Source organism: Saccoglossus kowalevskii, chromosome 7 (assembly GCF_978046115.1).
Source record: "Saccoglossus kowalevskii chromosome 7, keSacKowa6.1, whole genome shotgun sequence".
Taxonomy (NCBI): Eukaryota; Metazoa; Hemichordata; class Enteropneusta; family Harrimaniidae; genus Saccoglossus; species Saccoglossus kowalevskii.
In genome coordinates, this window is record NC_140647.1 from 5503574 (window position 1) to 5518946 (window position 15373).

Sequence of the window (15373 nt, forward strand, 5' to 3'; positions counted from 1 at the left end):
ATTCTATTCTATTCTATTCTATTCTATTCTATTCTATTCTATTCTATTCTATTATATTATATTATATTATATTCTATTCTATTCTATTCTATTCTATTCTATTCTATTCTATTCTCAATAAGTCATAACATTTTGCAAAACACAAATATAATACCAATATAATACCACCCCTGTGTGGCTCCTGACAATATACACACCGAGACAACTCAAACAAGATCTCAACTTTCCCATTTTTTTTCATGCAGTTTTCTTTTTGAAGTTGTGTGGTGTTCGCCTTTGCCGGTATGTTTATAGTCAAAAGCTACAATCATACGTGCGATAGTGTACAAACCGGGGTTTGGCATGTCAGTATAATGACATGAATGTGATAAAGCGATCTGTCAACAATACCAATGTATCCATACACGTGTTTAATGATTAACTCAAAAGTGGCTACCCACTTGTGCACACTAGTTATTCATTACTATGTCGAAACTGGATCTGATTGGTCTAAACGTGCCGTGTGCTGATAAGAATTGTGCTCGTGATGTCATCTAGCGGTTGACTTTATATTGGGTGTTTGTTTTTGCCCCGTGGAAAAAGGGTACTGTTCATATTAGCTGCATTTGTCTTGTCCGTGTCCATATTCAACAGTGCGATTGCTACGTTGTTTGACCAGTGAAGCCGTACTTTGTTCTTACATCACCTTGGGTACGAGCTGCTCTGTACTCGACGGGGAGACACCTGTGTAGACAAGCCAACACCGCGGTCTTCGACTGGAGAGACTGCCTTTGTTGTGTTCATGTGCGAACAACACGGACTTACAGACGTTTCCGATATATATCGTAAGCATTCCGGTTGCGAGGACGGTTTTATTTACACCCACCCCGCTATCGTAGAAGTTCACGGAAGCTACCGAGGTCTTTAAAATCGGCGGTCCTGTGGCAAAAACGAAATTTCTAGTTCTTCGCGTATAAGGGTAGTATTCATATCCTTCAAATTCCTTGCATATATTGAGCTATAAATTCACCGTAGAGTTGTTGAACTACAGCACGCGGCTGACCCCAGATCGCTCCCCTGAACTGAAAGACGTGTAGACATTTTCTTCTTGAATTGATTTTGTTATTTGCGTGTCCTTGAACACGACTATGCCCCGCACCGTGCCAAACACGCGTACAATTTCGCGTACGGTGCACGACATGGACAACAATTCCACCGTGGCAGTGAATGCCTCAAACGGCTCGCACAACTTGATGAAGCGAACCGTTAGCGTAATCAGCAAACGAGGCCCCAAACCAAAATGCGCCAGAATGGAATCACCGCGTGAAATCGAAGAAAACAGATCAGGTAAGTTGAAACACTTTGAGAGATATTTAACTTGTCATAGAAATGGATACATTTGATGAGATACACTATTTTGCATCAACAGTTAGCATAACGGTTTTCTGAAAAAAACGTACTCGAAATAAAACCAATACTACCGAAAAATAAAATATCAATAATGAATAAATAAAATCATCTGTCAAGTCCAACGACGCTGGACTTGGGTGACCCACATTGAAACATGACCCAACTAAATTATAGGTATATTTCACAATCAATCACATTGGTCAGAAATGTATTGAGTATTGTTCTCTTGGCTGTGACGCTCGAAAACCGAGGGCTTATGTGCGTAGTGTTAGAAATAAAATATACACAATATTCGTAATTGTAAAGTACAGATAAATGTACTTTATGTGTTAAATGTTTCATTCCATGTTGCACTGTGAACGTCTGCAATGTGTGTATATTGTGTCTAATGGTTTATATTGAGTTGTACGAATGAGACGTTGGGCCACCTCATTCTAAGTAAATCTGGATTGAACTCGGAAAACAACATGACTGACTTTCAAAAAAGAAAATAGGACGAGACAACTACTTGACGTTAAAACTATGACGTGTAGGCAACTTAGTAAACCGGCAAACTATGCAAGATCGTCCAATCATTCCCGTGTCAAATTCTCGAATTTTATATTCGGTACAAGGGTCAGCTTAGAAACCATTTTTTTTTCTAACATCTGAGAAAGCTGGGTTTCTCCAAGGACGAAAGTAACGGGACAGTCGCTAAATTGAAGTTGTTATTCGCATGTGTTTAATATATAGCTATGGTGTGAAATTATCGTAGCACCTCGATACCTGAGATCTCCATGCCGTCCGACGGCGACTAGTCTAAAAAACAGAATGCTATTACAAGAAATGCGCGTGTCGGTGTACAACAAACTGCCTCGTGTACAGGTAGTAGGGCATAGTAAGTAACACCACGTATGTCTAGGAGTAGCTATAACAGCGATGAATCAGGTGTAACTATGGCATCGTCCAGCTAACGTACATTAGAGTTCCCCTGTAGTCATGGAGTTGGCAACACTAAGAACAGGCATATATTTCACATAGTGGATGGTTCTGTAGTTATGGCGGTCAACTGTCGTTGGAGGGCTTCCCCGTAGCTATGTTGTGTGGAAACGTTTTGGTAATTTCAGACGTGATCTCTCTTGACCGTCGTCTAGGATTGGTACTTATCTCAGTGTCGCTAAGGAATGTATGTAATCTCAACCCATATCGATAATATTACATATGACTGAACGCATAAAGAAATGACACATCCCTATAAACAAAACATAGATGTCAAAATTTCCTTCGTTTAGCTTCACCCGTGCACCCAAAACAATGGCAGACATTCTTTGTCACGAACGCTTTGAATGATAGTCGCCATTGTTCATCCGACTCGAGCCTCAATCGTTTTGCTTCTTGCTTCGAATTAGATACAATAATACAAATACTTCGACCAAATTAGGAATGTGGCCTGTTATTTTTTCCAGACAATAACCTAATAAATATATTATTTTCAATAATTTTCTCAAACGACGCTTTGAGTTTAACCTTGTATTAATATTCGATGGAAGTAGTGTCCAACTCATATGAATAAATGATAAGTACTATATTGTCAAAATGTGATTTTAGGATAAGTAAAACTCACGGTGTTTTTGGTCGCCCAAAGGGAATCCAATTTGATTTATACATTTGTTTTATCCTACGAATGGGATTACGATTGAATGCAGACTATTTGCAAATCAATGTAACCGTCGGCTGTAGAAAGAAGCCACAAACACCGCCGAGTTCGGCACCTTATGTGAAGATTATTACAATCGATAAGATTATCCTAAAGTTTTATTTATCCCGATCAGATTTCAGGGGAATACCAAAGATCAACAAACGTAGTTTTAAAAGTATATAATTAAATAAAGCATGAAACAAATAGTGTGCATCACAATACACGCGTTGATAAGCAGGCGGAGCCGGTCACGCGTAAGAATAGAGGTGTCGACAAGCAGGCGGAGTCGGTCTGAGCGTCTGGCACTGTGTTGCCGAGTGATTTGGAGTTTTTTTTCTAAACCAACGTGTAACATGGTCGAATCATGACACGGTTTAATGTACTAGAAATGTTAGATGATCATTACAAGGACCGACACACCACGGTCGATAGACATTGTGGCCAGAGCAATCTGCTTTCAAATATGTCTCAGGATTACATCGAGAGCATGATGTAGTTGGACCTCGTACTAATAATTAGTCTGCGGGTTTACTCATTACAGATAGCGGGAATATCGTATACTACGTAAGCTGTTAGTCTAGTTTTATATTATCATAATTGTTATTCTAATATTCATAAATATTATAAAGCATGTTTGCGTTTATTGACACAAAGGGGACGCAATAGCCTGAATGGGTAGACGTTGTGCGCGTTCAACGATTGTAGAGGTTGTGCGCGTTCAACGATTCCGTATAAAGAAATGAACATTTTTGTCAAACCAAATGCACCAGTTAAACAGACAGCCAATACGGCAATTACGATGCAAACAAAATCACTTTTCTAACTTTAAAAAACATATTGTCGGTTGTTGTTGAAGTTATGATGTGATTTATTCGACATCTGTGACAAACCAGATGACGAGTGTACTCTGCTTGGTTACTGGGATTTTAAAATTTCAGACAGAAATCTAGCGCAGCATATGCTACCACAGTGAATTGCTATTGTATGGGCACGTCTACCTCTAAGTAACAAAACGCAATGTTATGAATAATTTAATGGATAAAACGATTTATTCTATTTATAACATGCCGGGAGAAGAACAGTCCCGGTTGTAGTGCGTCTCCACGGACTTCAGATTACGATAGCATTTGGAACCGCTCACCGTATTGTCATAACAGTTACTTAAATAGTATTAGTTTGTGTCACAAATAAAGTATGCGTTCTTTATTAAATATGTGTATTTTAGTTTTAATTAAATATCTCTGACTTTCTTTTCGTTTCATGTCCCTAATTGTTGCTTTTTTTAATGTATTTAAATTTTTCAAATATTATATTCATGAAACGCAAATATTAACTCACATTAACCATATTTGCTTTGAAACATGTTCACGTAACTTTTACGTTTTATTAAACAAACAAGGAATACCGAGAAAAAAAATCCAAAACTGCAACAACAAGAATACTCCAGTACATGTTGATATATGTGTCGGGTAAAATTGTTCTAGTGATCTGAGCTCTAGGCGAACGATTTGCGATAAAGCCTTATACAAGTCTGAATGGGATGTGAGCACGTGATCCGAAATAACAACTAAACGTTATTTTGACGAATGTTTGTTCTAGACCCCGAAACGGAAGAATCTGTGGACGAGGATGAATTTTCCGACGATGACGAAGATTACGTGAAAGGCGTCAAGAAAGGTGACATCAAACCAAATTTAAAAAGCGACGGCGGGAACTCGACGAGGAGGACTGTAGCACAAATCATGAAAGATAAAAAACGACAGACCGGTTTAACTTTAAGCTGGTAAGTATGAAATGCTATGAGGAGGAAATATTGAATGAAGTTAGTTAGCCTGTTGAACAACATATATAAAAAAGAACTGTTGCTTCTCTGAAGCGAAAACGGTCCCTCGGCGATGACAGGCTCTTTTTTTTTTCTATCGAGCACGCCAATTTAAAGGAAACTTGACCTTTACATTGTCAACTGTAGGTGTCGCTACTAAAATCGTAATTCTGTTTTATTTTTAGCTTTTTTCACCGTATCTATTGAATGAATGATAGTCATGTAGTTGAACATGATTATTAGCTAGATTAGTTCGGATTAACTAACTTAGTAAACAATTCATAACCCGATCGCCCGATCCTTTGTTGTGCCGCTGACCGACCATGCACTTGTATCAAACAAATCCCTGGACCAATAAGAGTAAGGATTGGCGAATCACAGACAACGTTAGTGTTTGTACTAGTTTTAATCACATTCAAATAAAACCAAACGCGCTAATTAATTAAATAAAGATCCCAAATGATTCATGTTGATAACACATAATCGAGTTGCTTGTTCGTGTTTTAGTTTGTACACTCATAGAACATGATTTTATAAAGTCAAGCAGATGTATTTTTGTTATGTACGTAGAACTCGATTTATTGCATTGTGTATCGTTTCTTTATATTCTAAGAGAGAAAAGATTGACAGATGATCAAATATAGGTCCAAATTGCCGATTGATCAGTCAGTCAGTCAATGTGAAGTTTTTTCAAGGTTTGTCGTAGGGTGTCCAATATATGTTAACGTCAAACTCGGTCATGTATCTCACTCGTCTACGCTTTCACGGAGAAGAACCGAGATGGTACTAACGTCAAACTCGGTCATGTATCTCACTCGGTTACGCATTCACGGAGAAGATCCGAGATGGTACCGACGTTTAACATTAACTTTAGACACATTTTTGAACATTGGCTGGCGCATTAAGAAAACTCCAAAGCTTGAACGAAACCCATCAAATTCAAACATAAAAACTAGTTATTAGCTGTGGTCAAATGATCTCCCCATTTCTTAGCATTCAAATATACTAGTTTCAACCATAACCATTTACTGGTACTGGTGTAAGTGTATTTGTATGAGAATAAGAGAGTAAGCCGGGCATGTAATCGACCCTTTTGGATAATTTTTTGTATTTTTATTCACTAGGTTGGAAGAAAATTATTGTATGTGTGAAGGAGTATGCCTACCGCGCTGTATATTATATGCACATTATTTAGATTTCTGTAGAAAAGAGAAACTCGAGCCAGCCTGTGCCGCAACATTTGGAAAGGTACTGTATTTCGAGTGTTATTAGTGATGGCGAACGAGTATTTCTGATCGATTTATATTCGCATATTTATTTTTTCTAGTATATGTGTTAATCGACGAAGAAAGACAAACTCACAACAGAAGCGTATTTGGTGGCTCTGACAATGCTTTTTTTTAGGGGGTGCCGGGAGGGTGGGTCTGACAATGATTCATTTTGGAGGGACGGGGTGGGGTCCGACAATGCGTTCTTTTTTGGGGGGGGACATGGGGTGATGTCTAACGATGCGTTCAATCCAGTTGGTATATATCACATAAAATGGAATAGCAATTTAAAATACGGTACAATAAAAGAGTCATAAAATCAAATCGCGGCATTAACAGACGCTAAATTAAAAGTTATATCAAAAATATTTAATACAGTCTGAGCATAGTGCACTTCGTTATATCATAATCCATGACTGTGTAATAATATATTTATTGATCTCGTGTAGAAATGTTTATATGTTCCTCGCTTCTGAGAACAAGTTATGAAAATGACTACATAATACGCGTACACGAATTGGATATCCTATATATATTTCCTTGGTCTTTGAAATTACCTTAATTTGTATTTTAATTAACTATGATATGGTATTTATATGTGCGTGCTTTATTTTATGTTTCACACAGGCTCACAAAGTACGGCCCGTCAAATCTCAAAACACGACTACTCCTACTGTGCCGTTGATTATCTAGTTTGTCGCTCCCAATAACATAAAGCAACATTTAATTGTACATATTATCATTGGATTAAATTGTTCCTGGTAGCAATTGCAATTATTGCCTAACATTATTATTTCGTAAAAATCTGTCATATTTTTTTTGTGTAAGAGGAAGTTCGTGGACGACTGTCGTGGAGCGTGTCACACCGAGGTACATACGGGCTTGATTTCAGTAATGCAGTACTTACAGAAAAAACAGGAGGACCCAGCTTTAAATTATAAACATAACAATTGAAAATCCCCCCTTCATTTGTCGGCATGGTTTTTTATGTTGGCCATAACTCCAACTATTCTAATAATTCACTTAATTGCCACGGTTTTATTGTATTGCCTTCTTTCTTACTCACTTGAACAATCGCGTTTGAAACCGTTCGTAAAAAACACACAATGTAAAATCCGCTATAAAATTAGGCATCAGTTGTAAACAAGTTTACATTGTGTCTGGCTGAGATGAACTCCAAACGTTGTCACATTCTATTCAATCTTTCGAGATTTCAAGCACTCTAAAATCATATTCGGTCCAGATTTGTTTTAATCACAAGCATAAAACATGGCGATAAATCGGAGACTTATTTGGATGTTGGCATTGGATTCATTACATCTCGTTATCAGAGAAATAAATCTGGTTGTTTTGAGGTCAACTCTAGCCATGCAGCTGTAACCACAGTGGATTATAACGATATCACACCCCTTAGACCTGGTGACCCAGTCGAAACTGGGAATGCAGAGGTTTTATAGTTTGCAACGTAATTTACGGCGCTTAAATAAAGTGTAAAATATTACCAACAAAACTAACAGAACGAGAGTCAAATGAAATGGGCCCGATTCATAAACTCGTACGTTTTAATTTGTATTTGTGGATTTTACTGTTCCTCGTAGACGTGTTACGTCCAACATATTCTCCCCATGCGCTGTGCGTTATCATTTATCATTCCGGGTGCCCGGTAATTGTTTTGAACACGTGACTATTTTCTCAGTTTAATAAAACACGATATACCCTGTGTCAAGCCAACGCGCGGACTAATCAAAATACTGTGATAGTTCTACCACGTGTGAAACTGACAGGTGTTAACATCGGTGATATTTTTTTTTTAAATTATCGGCTTTTATATAGCGTTTTAATCATCGAATGATACACCACGGTTGATTTAAATGACATTCTAAATTCAATTTCTGTGAAAATACTAGTATGTAGTCGTCCTGATTGGTACAGCGTGATATGGTGAAACTGGAACCGGAGACAATCTCACCGGGATCGCTCGTGATAACATGCGAACAAAGCCTTATTTGAACGACAAAGTTTGACAAATTGATAACAACGTAATATGTGACGTATTTTACAGTGTGGGCTGGCTGCGACGTAAATAACAAATGTTTCTTGCAAAACGTTTTTCAACAAATTTAAATAATTATAGCAACTTACGGTATTGTTTCAGTTTATGTATTGGGATACACTAGAATTGAGGTAAAACTAAAAATTATGTCTTGAATATACAATTCTTAAGCTAACTGTGTTTTGAGTTTTGAGCCAATATGTTAACTCATTGTGTTTACCTGTTACTGGCCCGATGTGGACCGGCTCCACTTACTTAAATTAATTCAGGCGTGGCACCGCAATTAGACTTCCTGTAGAAGACAATAACATACAACAGTATGTTTTACACGTAGAACGAGTCGTTGTGTTTTATAGTCTAAAATTGGTATATGTAAAAAAGTATTGTCACAATATTTAAAAAAAATAATGAACTGATTTAACCGCACTGGTTACTAATACTAATACTATTGGGAAAGTTGCACCAGTTGAGCCTGAGTACTCAGCGTGCATTTACTAGTCCGCCTTGTCAAATCATGAAAGTTTTCGCTAAAAAATCTACTCACAAAATGGTAATAGTTTGTTTGAAATCACAGGCGCCATTCGACGCATAACAGTTTTAAAATACAGGGAATTGCATTCGATACAAGCTGCCACCAGATGTAATTCTAGGTGAGAGGGGTAGGAGGGGGGGGGGCTTGAGCCATTGTTTGAAGTTTGTGATCAAACGAAACCCGTTAAATTTCTGTAAGGCACAATCTCACTGCCTTGTAGTTTATGTAACCAGACTGATCGAATCAAAATGTCAACAACTCTATATCTTGCAACTCGGTATCTAAACATCGCCTGTTATCACAAACAGGACAAGAACATACTAGACTAGTTTAAAATGAATAAATGGTAGTGACCGCGAGATGTTTCTAGTTCGTTTTAAATCTTAAAAGCTGTTCCGAAAAAGAACTTGGATATTAACTATTAGGACTGTGAACATTTTCGTCGTTTTTCTATTTGAAAAAAAAATAGTGGCACGGAATAGGATTTGTCGGGTTCCTTCATATGAACAGGATACGGTGTTAGATTACACCAGCAACACTGTTGGCTCGTTCTCAGACTAGAATTATTAGTCTGAAGCTAGTTTGAAGCTGATTTCGTACAAGACGAGCACTGTGAACGGCTCATGTGAAAAACGATTGTACATTTCCAGCAGATAACGTTAATATAAGTCGAAAGTTTACGTGCAAACACTTGATGTTATAAAACGGACACTTAACGGATTGCTTTGTTATTTTTATTTCACGTCACGCAGAAACCCGCAAAGGGTATATTATTTGGATAGTTCGTTTTTCATTCTGTCGGTCATTTTTTTTTTCTATTGAAAGCTCTTCCTCAGGAGTGTTGCTGAATTTTGTAATCACAGTGTTTAGATACATGATTATATTTCAACTTCGGATTTGTGAAAGACAATTGTTATCCCCATCATAACCCACAAGTAGTGAATTGTTACTCAACCAATCTCTGTAAAAAACTGAAGAGAAAACCATAATTTGACCACTCAAGACTATGTCCTCGAAATGACGTAATATACATTACTCGTGTATTCATTTTGATGATAATAAAATAACAGAAAGAACGAGTAAAAAACAGATAGATACTTGTAAAACAATGCGTGTTTAGTATTTGAGAGGCGGTAAATAACACGTCTGTGAAATTGACACATACGTTCACATCAGCCACCTGTTGATCAACGGATCATGCGATGAAGTAAATAGGGTCAGAGGTCAGTCACACCTTTTTGTAAAAGACTTTATTTTGACTTCAGAAGGCTACTTGTATAGAAAAGATTAAAATACGTCTATCTCATGATTTTCCAGCCCAGTGCATAGCAGAGCAGTGTAGTGTAGTGTAGTGTAGTGTAGTGTAGTGTAGTGTAGTGTAGTGTAGTGTAGTGTAGTGTAGTGTAGTGTAGTGTAGTGTAGTGTAGTGTGTAGTGTGTAGTGTGTAGTGTAGTGTAGTGTAGTGTAGTGTAGTGTAGTGTAGTGTAGTGTAGTGTAGTGTAGCGTAGCGTAGTGTAGTGTAGTGTAGTGTTTAGGAAAAATTATACATGTACTCCGTGTTCACTAGAAAACAAACATAAATGGACATCCAACTAAATTCCAATCCAAGTTATGAGCAGATCATGCACGCCTGTTATTGTTTATGAATACAAATTGTCTACGGTTAATATGGTTGATGTTTATAAAATGTGAACAAATTCAATATCGAGTACTTCCCCCTCTTGCGTTTTCATAATTGGATCTTGTCACCTTAGTAAACACGTGATAGTCAACTCATAACGTCAGGGCGTTAGATCCTTAATCAGTGTGAAAATAAACAATAATAAAAAAGTGGACGAAATTGTTTAGTATAAACAAACACCATCGGATTATCCGTTAATAAATCACCTTACAATATAGCTACAGATGATGGATAGGTCGTAAATATGACAAAATTTAAGACAATTCACAACTGTAAACTAGTTTTCGAGTCATAGATGTGAACTTGGACGTGATATTCACAGAATTTGGTTCATGTTTCTGTCACTAGTATGTGTTTCACTTTAAAATTGACCCCGACAAGTACATGCGTTTGTATTTGAATTATTTTCGATAAAAATTGTAATTTCCGTCAACTCAAGGCTGAACTTATTCTAAAATACCATATCATTGAACTGCCGGATTCAAGGTTGTAATATAGCACGTTTGAGTACATTCTGACAGGGGTGACACTGATAGATTGGGCAATAAAACGATATCACGATTGACACCCCCAAATTTCGATATGACGGTCACGATCATCTATAAATCCCTCTCCATATGTACTATAAAATACAATTATGTAGACAGCACGCCGACCGAGAGAATACTACTACTACCATCACTACAAGTTATTCATTTACAGATTGTTTTCGTCACTAAATCAACAAAAAGCTCGTGAAACATTTCTAGAATTAACTGCTGAAATTACATTCCGCGCCTAACATTTAATTTCACAGGGGATATTGTAATTAGACTTCATCCGGGTCATCCAGAAAGCTTCATGAAGCGGTGAGTGAAGACAAGAGTAGAAACACCCGCGTCTCGACTTGGTCGGACACAATACAAGTTTTAATGCACGCCATATTTATATTTCGGGCATGGCCTTATTAAATACATATCGCAGCTGAACAGCTACAGTCCGAAACCACTAATAATAAATGAACAAAAATGTTTGCAAATGATTAAAAATGACGTACTCATTCACTTTGTTTTTACATCGCCGGAATATTCACCGATCCGACCTGGGAAAAATGGAAAATGACACGTATATACAATTTATACAAAAAAAAAAAAAAAAAAAAAAAAAACAAGGGGAAAAACACAACAAAATTTGTTCAAGCATAAACCTGAAAATACAGCTCAAATTTAAATGAAAAAAAAAAACACATTTGGACAGCTTTTATAGCATCGACCCATGCAGAGTTTCTTATGGTCAAACCCTCAATCAGGTGATCCGAGGATGCAAACTCAATTCGAAGTCCGTCTCCCTGCCAAGGTCAACTGAGGTCCAGTACGATCAATCTCTGTGTACACCTGCAATTTGCAGCCTTGGCACTGTCGATAGCAGAGCTATAATTTAAAACTACTCAGACTCGCGGTGAGTGTCTGATTTAGCTCACTCAGCAGCCTGTATGCACGTCTCGTGACGCCAGTGTGCACGATAAATGCGTTAATAATAGGACACGTACGCGGTACCAACTGGCACACACTGACCCCTGAACCCGTGCGTATTTATTTCGGGCTCTGATGTTAATTTCGGGTGATAAATGTTCAGGCCATTAAAGTTATTATCGCCGTATTTTACTTTTAAGCGTTTTACGCGGAAATATGTTTTTCACAAAACTGTCTTAGAGTTAAACGATTTTTGGATTTAAAAGGCGTATTGTTATTATTTTTCAATGGTGCTCATACTCTTCAGGCCATTCACTCCTATCAGTATTGTCGAATGGGGTACAATAAGGAATTTGTCACCCATCAATATCCAATAACAAATACTATACATATTCCGATTTAATTTTGTTGGAGAATATAGAAAGCACTTCTCCGAATTTTGCCTGCAATTTGATCACGAACGACAAAGCATAGATTGAGTTTTCAAATACCGTCTATGGAAACAAGGTTTTCGGGTTTGGGTGACATATATCCGTTGTGTTTGGGATGCTCGCCACCTATATGGGATACCACACTATTGTACAGAATCTCAAAACTTTGAATTTGATGAAAACGCTGCCCCGCCATGAACCAAAAGACGTGTTTTTTTTTTTGAGTACACCTCATCGGATAAAACTCATATTTTAAATTAATGGTGTTACCAATCAACATCGATTACATAACGTTGTGACCACTGTATGACGAAAATATTGAATATCGTTTATTATTATTCGAATTTATGTCGCCAGAGTTGATTAGAATATGCGTTTGCACCCAGTGTGATTTTTAATAGCTATAGATCGACTCAATTTTGCAGTCAAATTTAATTTGAATACCATGAGACGACGAAGACTACGGCATATCTGATGATATCATCATCGTCAATGTTTGTGACACGTTCATAGTTCGCATACTAGTTTTGGTATTATATTGACCTTATTTGGAATATACGATTAAAAAATCGAAATGATGACCAAAATACGATTTTGTTCTCTGCACATTTATCACAAAATGTTGCTTTGTTCTCGAATTCTACTCTCAAATCAACTTTAATCACTTGTAGCATCTGTTTAGACGGGATGGTGCTTGAAATATCACCGTCAGCATGAAAACAGAAGTAGGCGCAACCTTCGAAGGCATTAAAACACGTTCGATCTGATCAAGCGTGTTTTACTCACATGGGTCTACACACGATTCATAAAAAAAGTGACCACGCAGCAGCATTCGACTTCGCAAATGTTGTGAAGTGGCACTGACTTAAAGTGACAGTTTAAACGTTTTCAGAATAACGATCATCCACCATTAAGTCTCTTCTCATGTTGGTATTTCACAATAAAACCCGATTACGGAGCGCACCTGTTTTTCACGGCGTAACCTTACGGATTAAGACGTAGTAATTTATCACTCCAGTTAGAATGTAAAACGACTTTATGATGATAGCACTGTACTTTTTTCCTTCCTTTGCAGACAATCCGACAGAAGTTCCCTCACCTGACGACAAGACGACTGGGCACGAGGGGTCATTCGAAGTAAGTCTATTCTGACATGCTGTGACATAGCTGCTATGCCGAATTGGATATAACTGACACATTTATTTTCCGAAATAAAATATTTAGTCTGTTGAGTGGCGACTTCTTGGCTGCCATGAAACTTTGATAGCGCCTACCTGACTATATATGTCTACACTGTTTAATTTGTTTAACCTCAGAACAATCACACATGACACGCAATGGATTGTATAATTATTACCCAAGAAAAGTGCTTGTTTTTTTAAACTACATGCTCCTTTTTCGTCTGACTAATTTTTGCGTGTATAATTTGTGTTTGTGTTTCGTGTGATGTGGACACAACAACTAAAATTAACGACGTCTTGCTTCTAAAAAAAAAGCACCTCTTCTCGCGAAATACCAATTTTATTGTTTTACTACCTAGATTCAACGTACCTACCTACTACTACATATGTTGGCTTTTTTTTTCTTGTCACAACATATGCCATATTATACAGTATTATAGTATACAGTTCCCCCCATTGTTAGGATTTGAAAGCGGCGTGATACGTAATCGTGTGGTTTCCAATATCCATAAAAGTTGTTTTGTGTTACTTCTTGTACCATCGACCGGGGTTTATATTATGCAACACTGTGACAAATGTCTGCCCCCAGTCGCTGTTTAATAAATTAAAAGTTGCGAAATCAGTGTAGTAATAAATACACCAGCAAAGGTTTGTAACACTCGATAATTATACCTAGTTTTGCGTAGTTTTACCACATTTCTCCACCGTTTAGTTTCTGTGAAAATAATTTGTATTTACCAAATTCAACTCAGATATGTAGTAGTGATCCGTCGCATGAAACAACAACAATAACAACAACAACAAAAAATCAAACAATTTGCACGTTCAAACGCACTCCAAATATGTGAGATCATCCATGCCTTAGCTGCAGCCGTGACGTCAAAAGGACACTCGTACTAAAGCTCCTCCAAAGAAGCTTCCAATCTACTGGTGGGCGTGGGCTGTTTTTATAATATGTTTTATAGAGAGTTCTATCTCGGAGATAAAATGCCTCAGTCGCCATCCGACTGGACGTAAATTACAAATTCTTTGATTTCCAACTACTAATTGCCAGCTTTATTTTCACCATGCTTTTGATTTACGCTTATTTGTTGGATGTGATGTTTATTCTGCAGTTAACCATCGGGCGTTGTCAATAGTAATCAAAGCTATACGACTGCTTAAGACAACTGTATACTCCATACGCTCACCGTTCCCATGGAAATATATGATAACTCTTCGAGTGTATCGGAGACGGTAATTGGTTCAGCGATTGGAAGAAGCTTGAGACCTGAGTATTGTGATAAATTACGCTCTTATAAACACTGTTGTTGCGCGTCGAAGATAACCTAGAGTTATCCGAAAAATAATCAATTTAGCGATTATAAACAAAACAAACGGTTTCAAAAAAGTGAGATGAACTAATAATGACCGGATCGGTTGTCAGGGAGAGAAACTTGTAGTTCATGTTTTGGCCGATTATAATGATGCGAGTATATTGTGGAGGTTGATATTAAAACAACAGAGGTTTTGGATACCGATTGATGAAGGAGGACACCATCTCAAAATTATGACGCTCTTCAGGAGACGATAACCTGCTACACAAACACCGCATCGTTTCTAGGTTTCTCCTCGCAGTGTTTAAATCTGAAATCGAACATCATTACTCGGTGATAAACTGTTGGTCGTCGCCTTTGTTACTATTTGGATCGAGCTATTTAATATCTCCTCTCGTGGTCTATACTAACGATGTAGTTGACTTTGTTTCTCGATTATTACTTAAAAACAGTCTCTGCTAGTTTCCGTGCTACCTCTCTCCGTGTGTACGCCATGTAACGATGATGGCCAATGAAGCACGAGCTGCCGGGCACCACCACAACGTCCGCCGTGCACATGTGCATGTATACC

The 15373-nt window shown here is 37.6% G+C and overlaps 1 protein-coding gene across 1 annotated transcript in view; it reads left to right on the forward strand.

Annotated features, from left to right (window-relative positions):
- Positions 1–1127: 1127 nt before the first annotated feature.
- The window catches only part of LOC100370357 (DNA-binding protein RFX6-like), a 30339-nt gene continuing 16093 nt past the window's right edge, over positions 1128–15373 (forward strand). Inside the window, exons 1-4 of the mRNA XM_078008647.2 lie at positions 1128–1326; positions 4667–4850; positions 6014–6137; positions 13381–13442. Coding sequence (XP_077864773.2) covers positions 1128–1326; positions 4667–4850; positions 6014–6137; positions 13381–13442 — 569 coding nt within the window. The remainder of the gene's footprint in view (positions 1327–4666; positions 4851–6013; positions 6138–13380; positions 13443–15373) is intronic.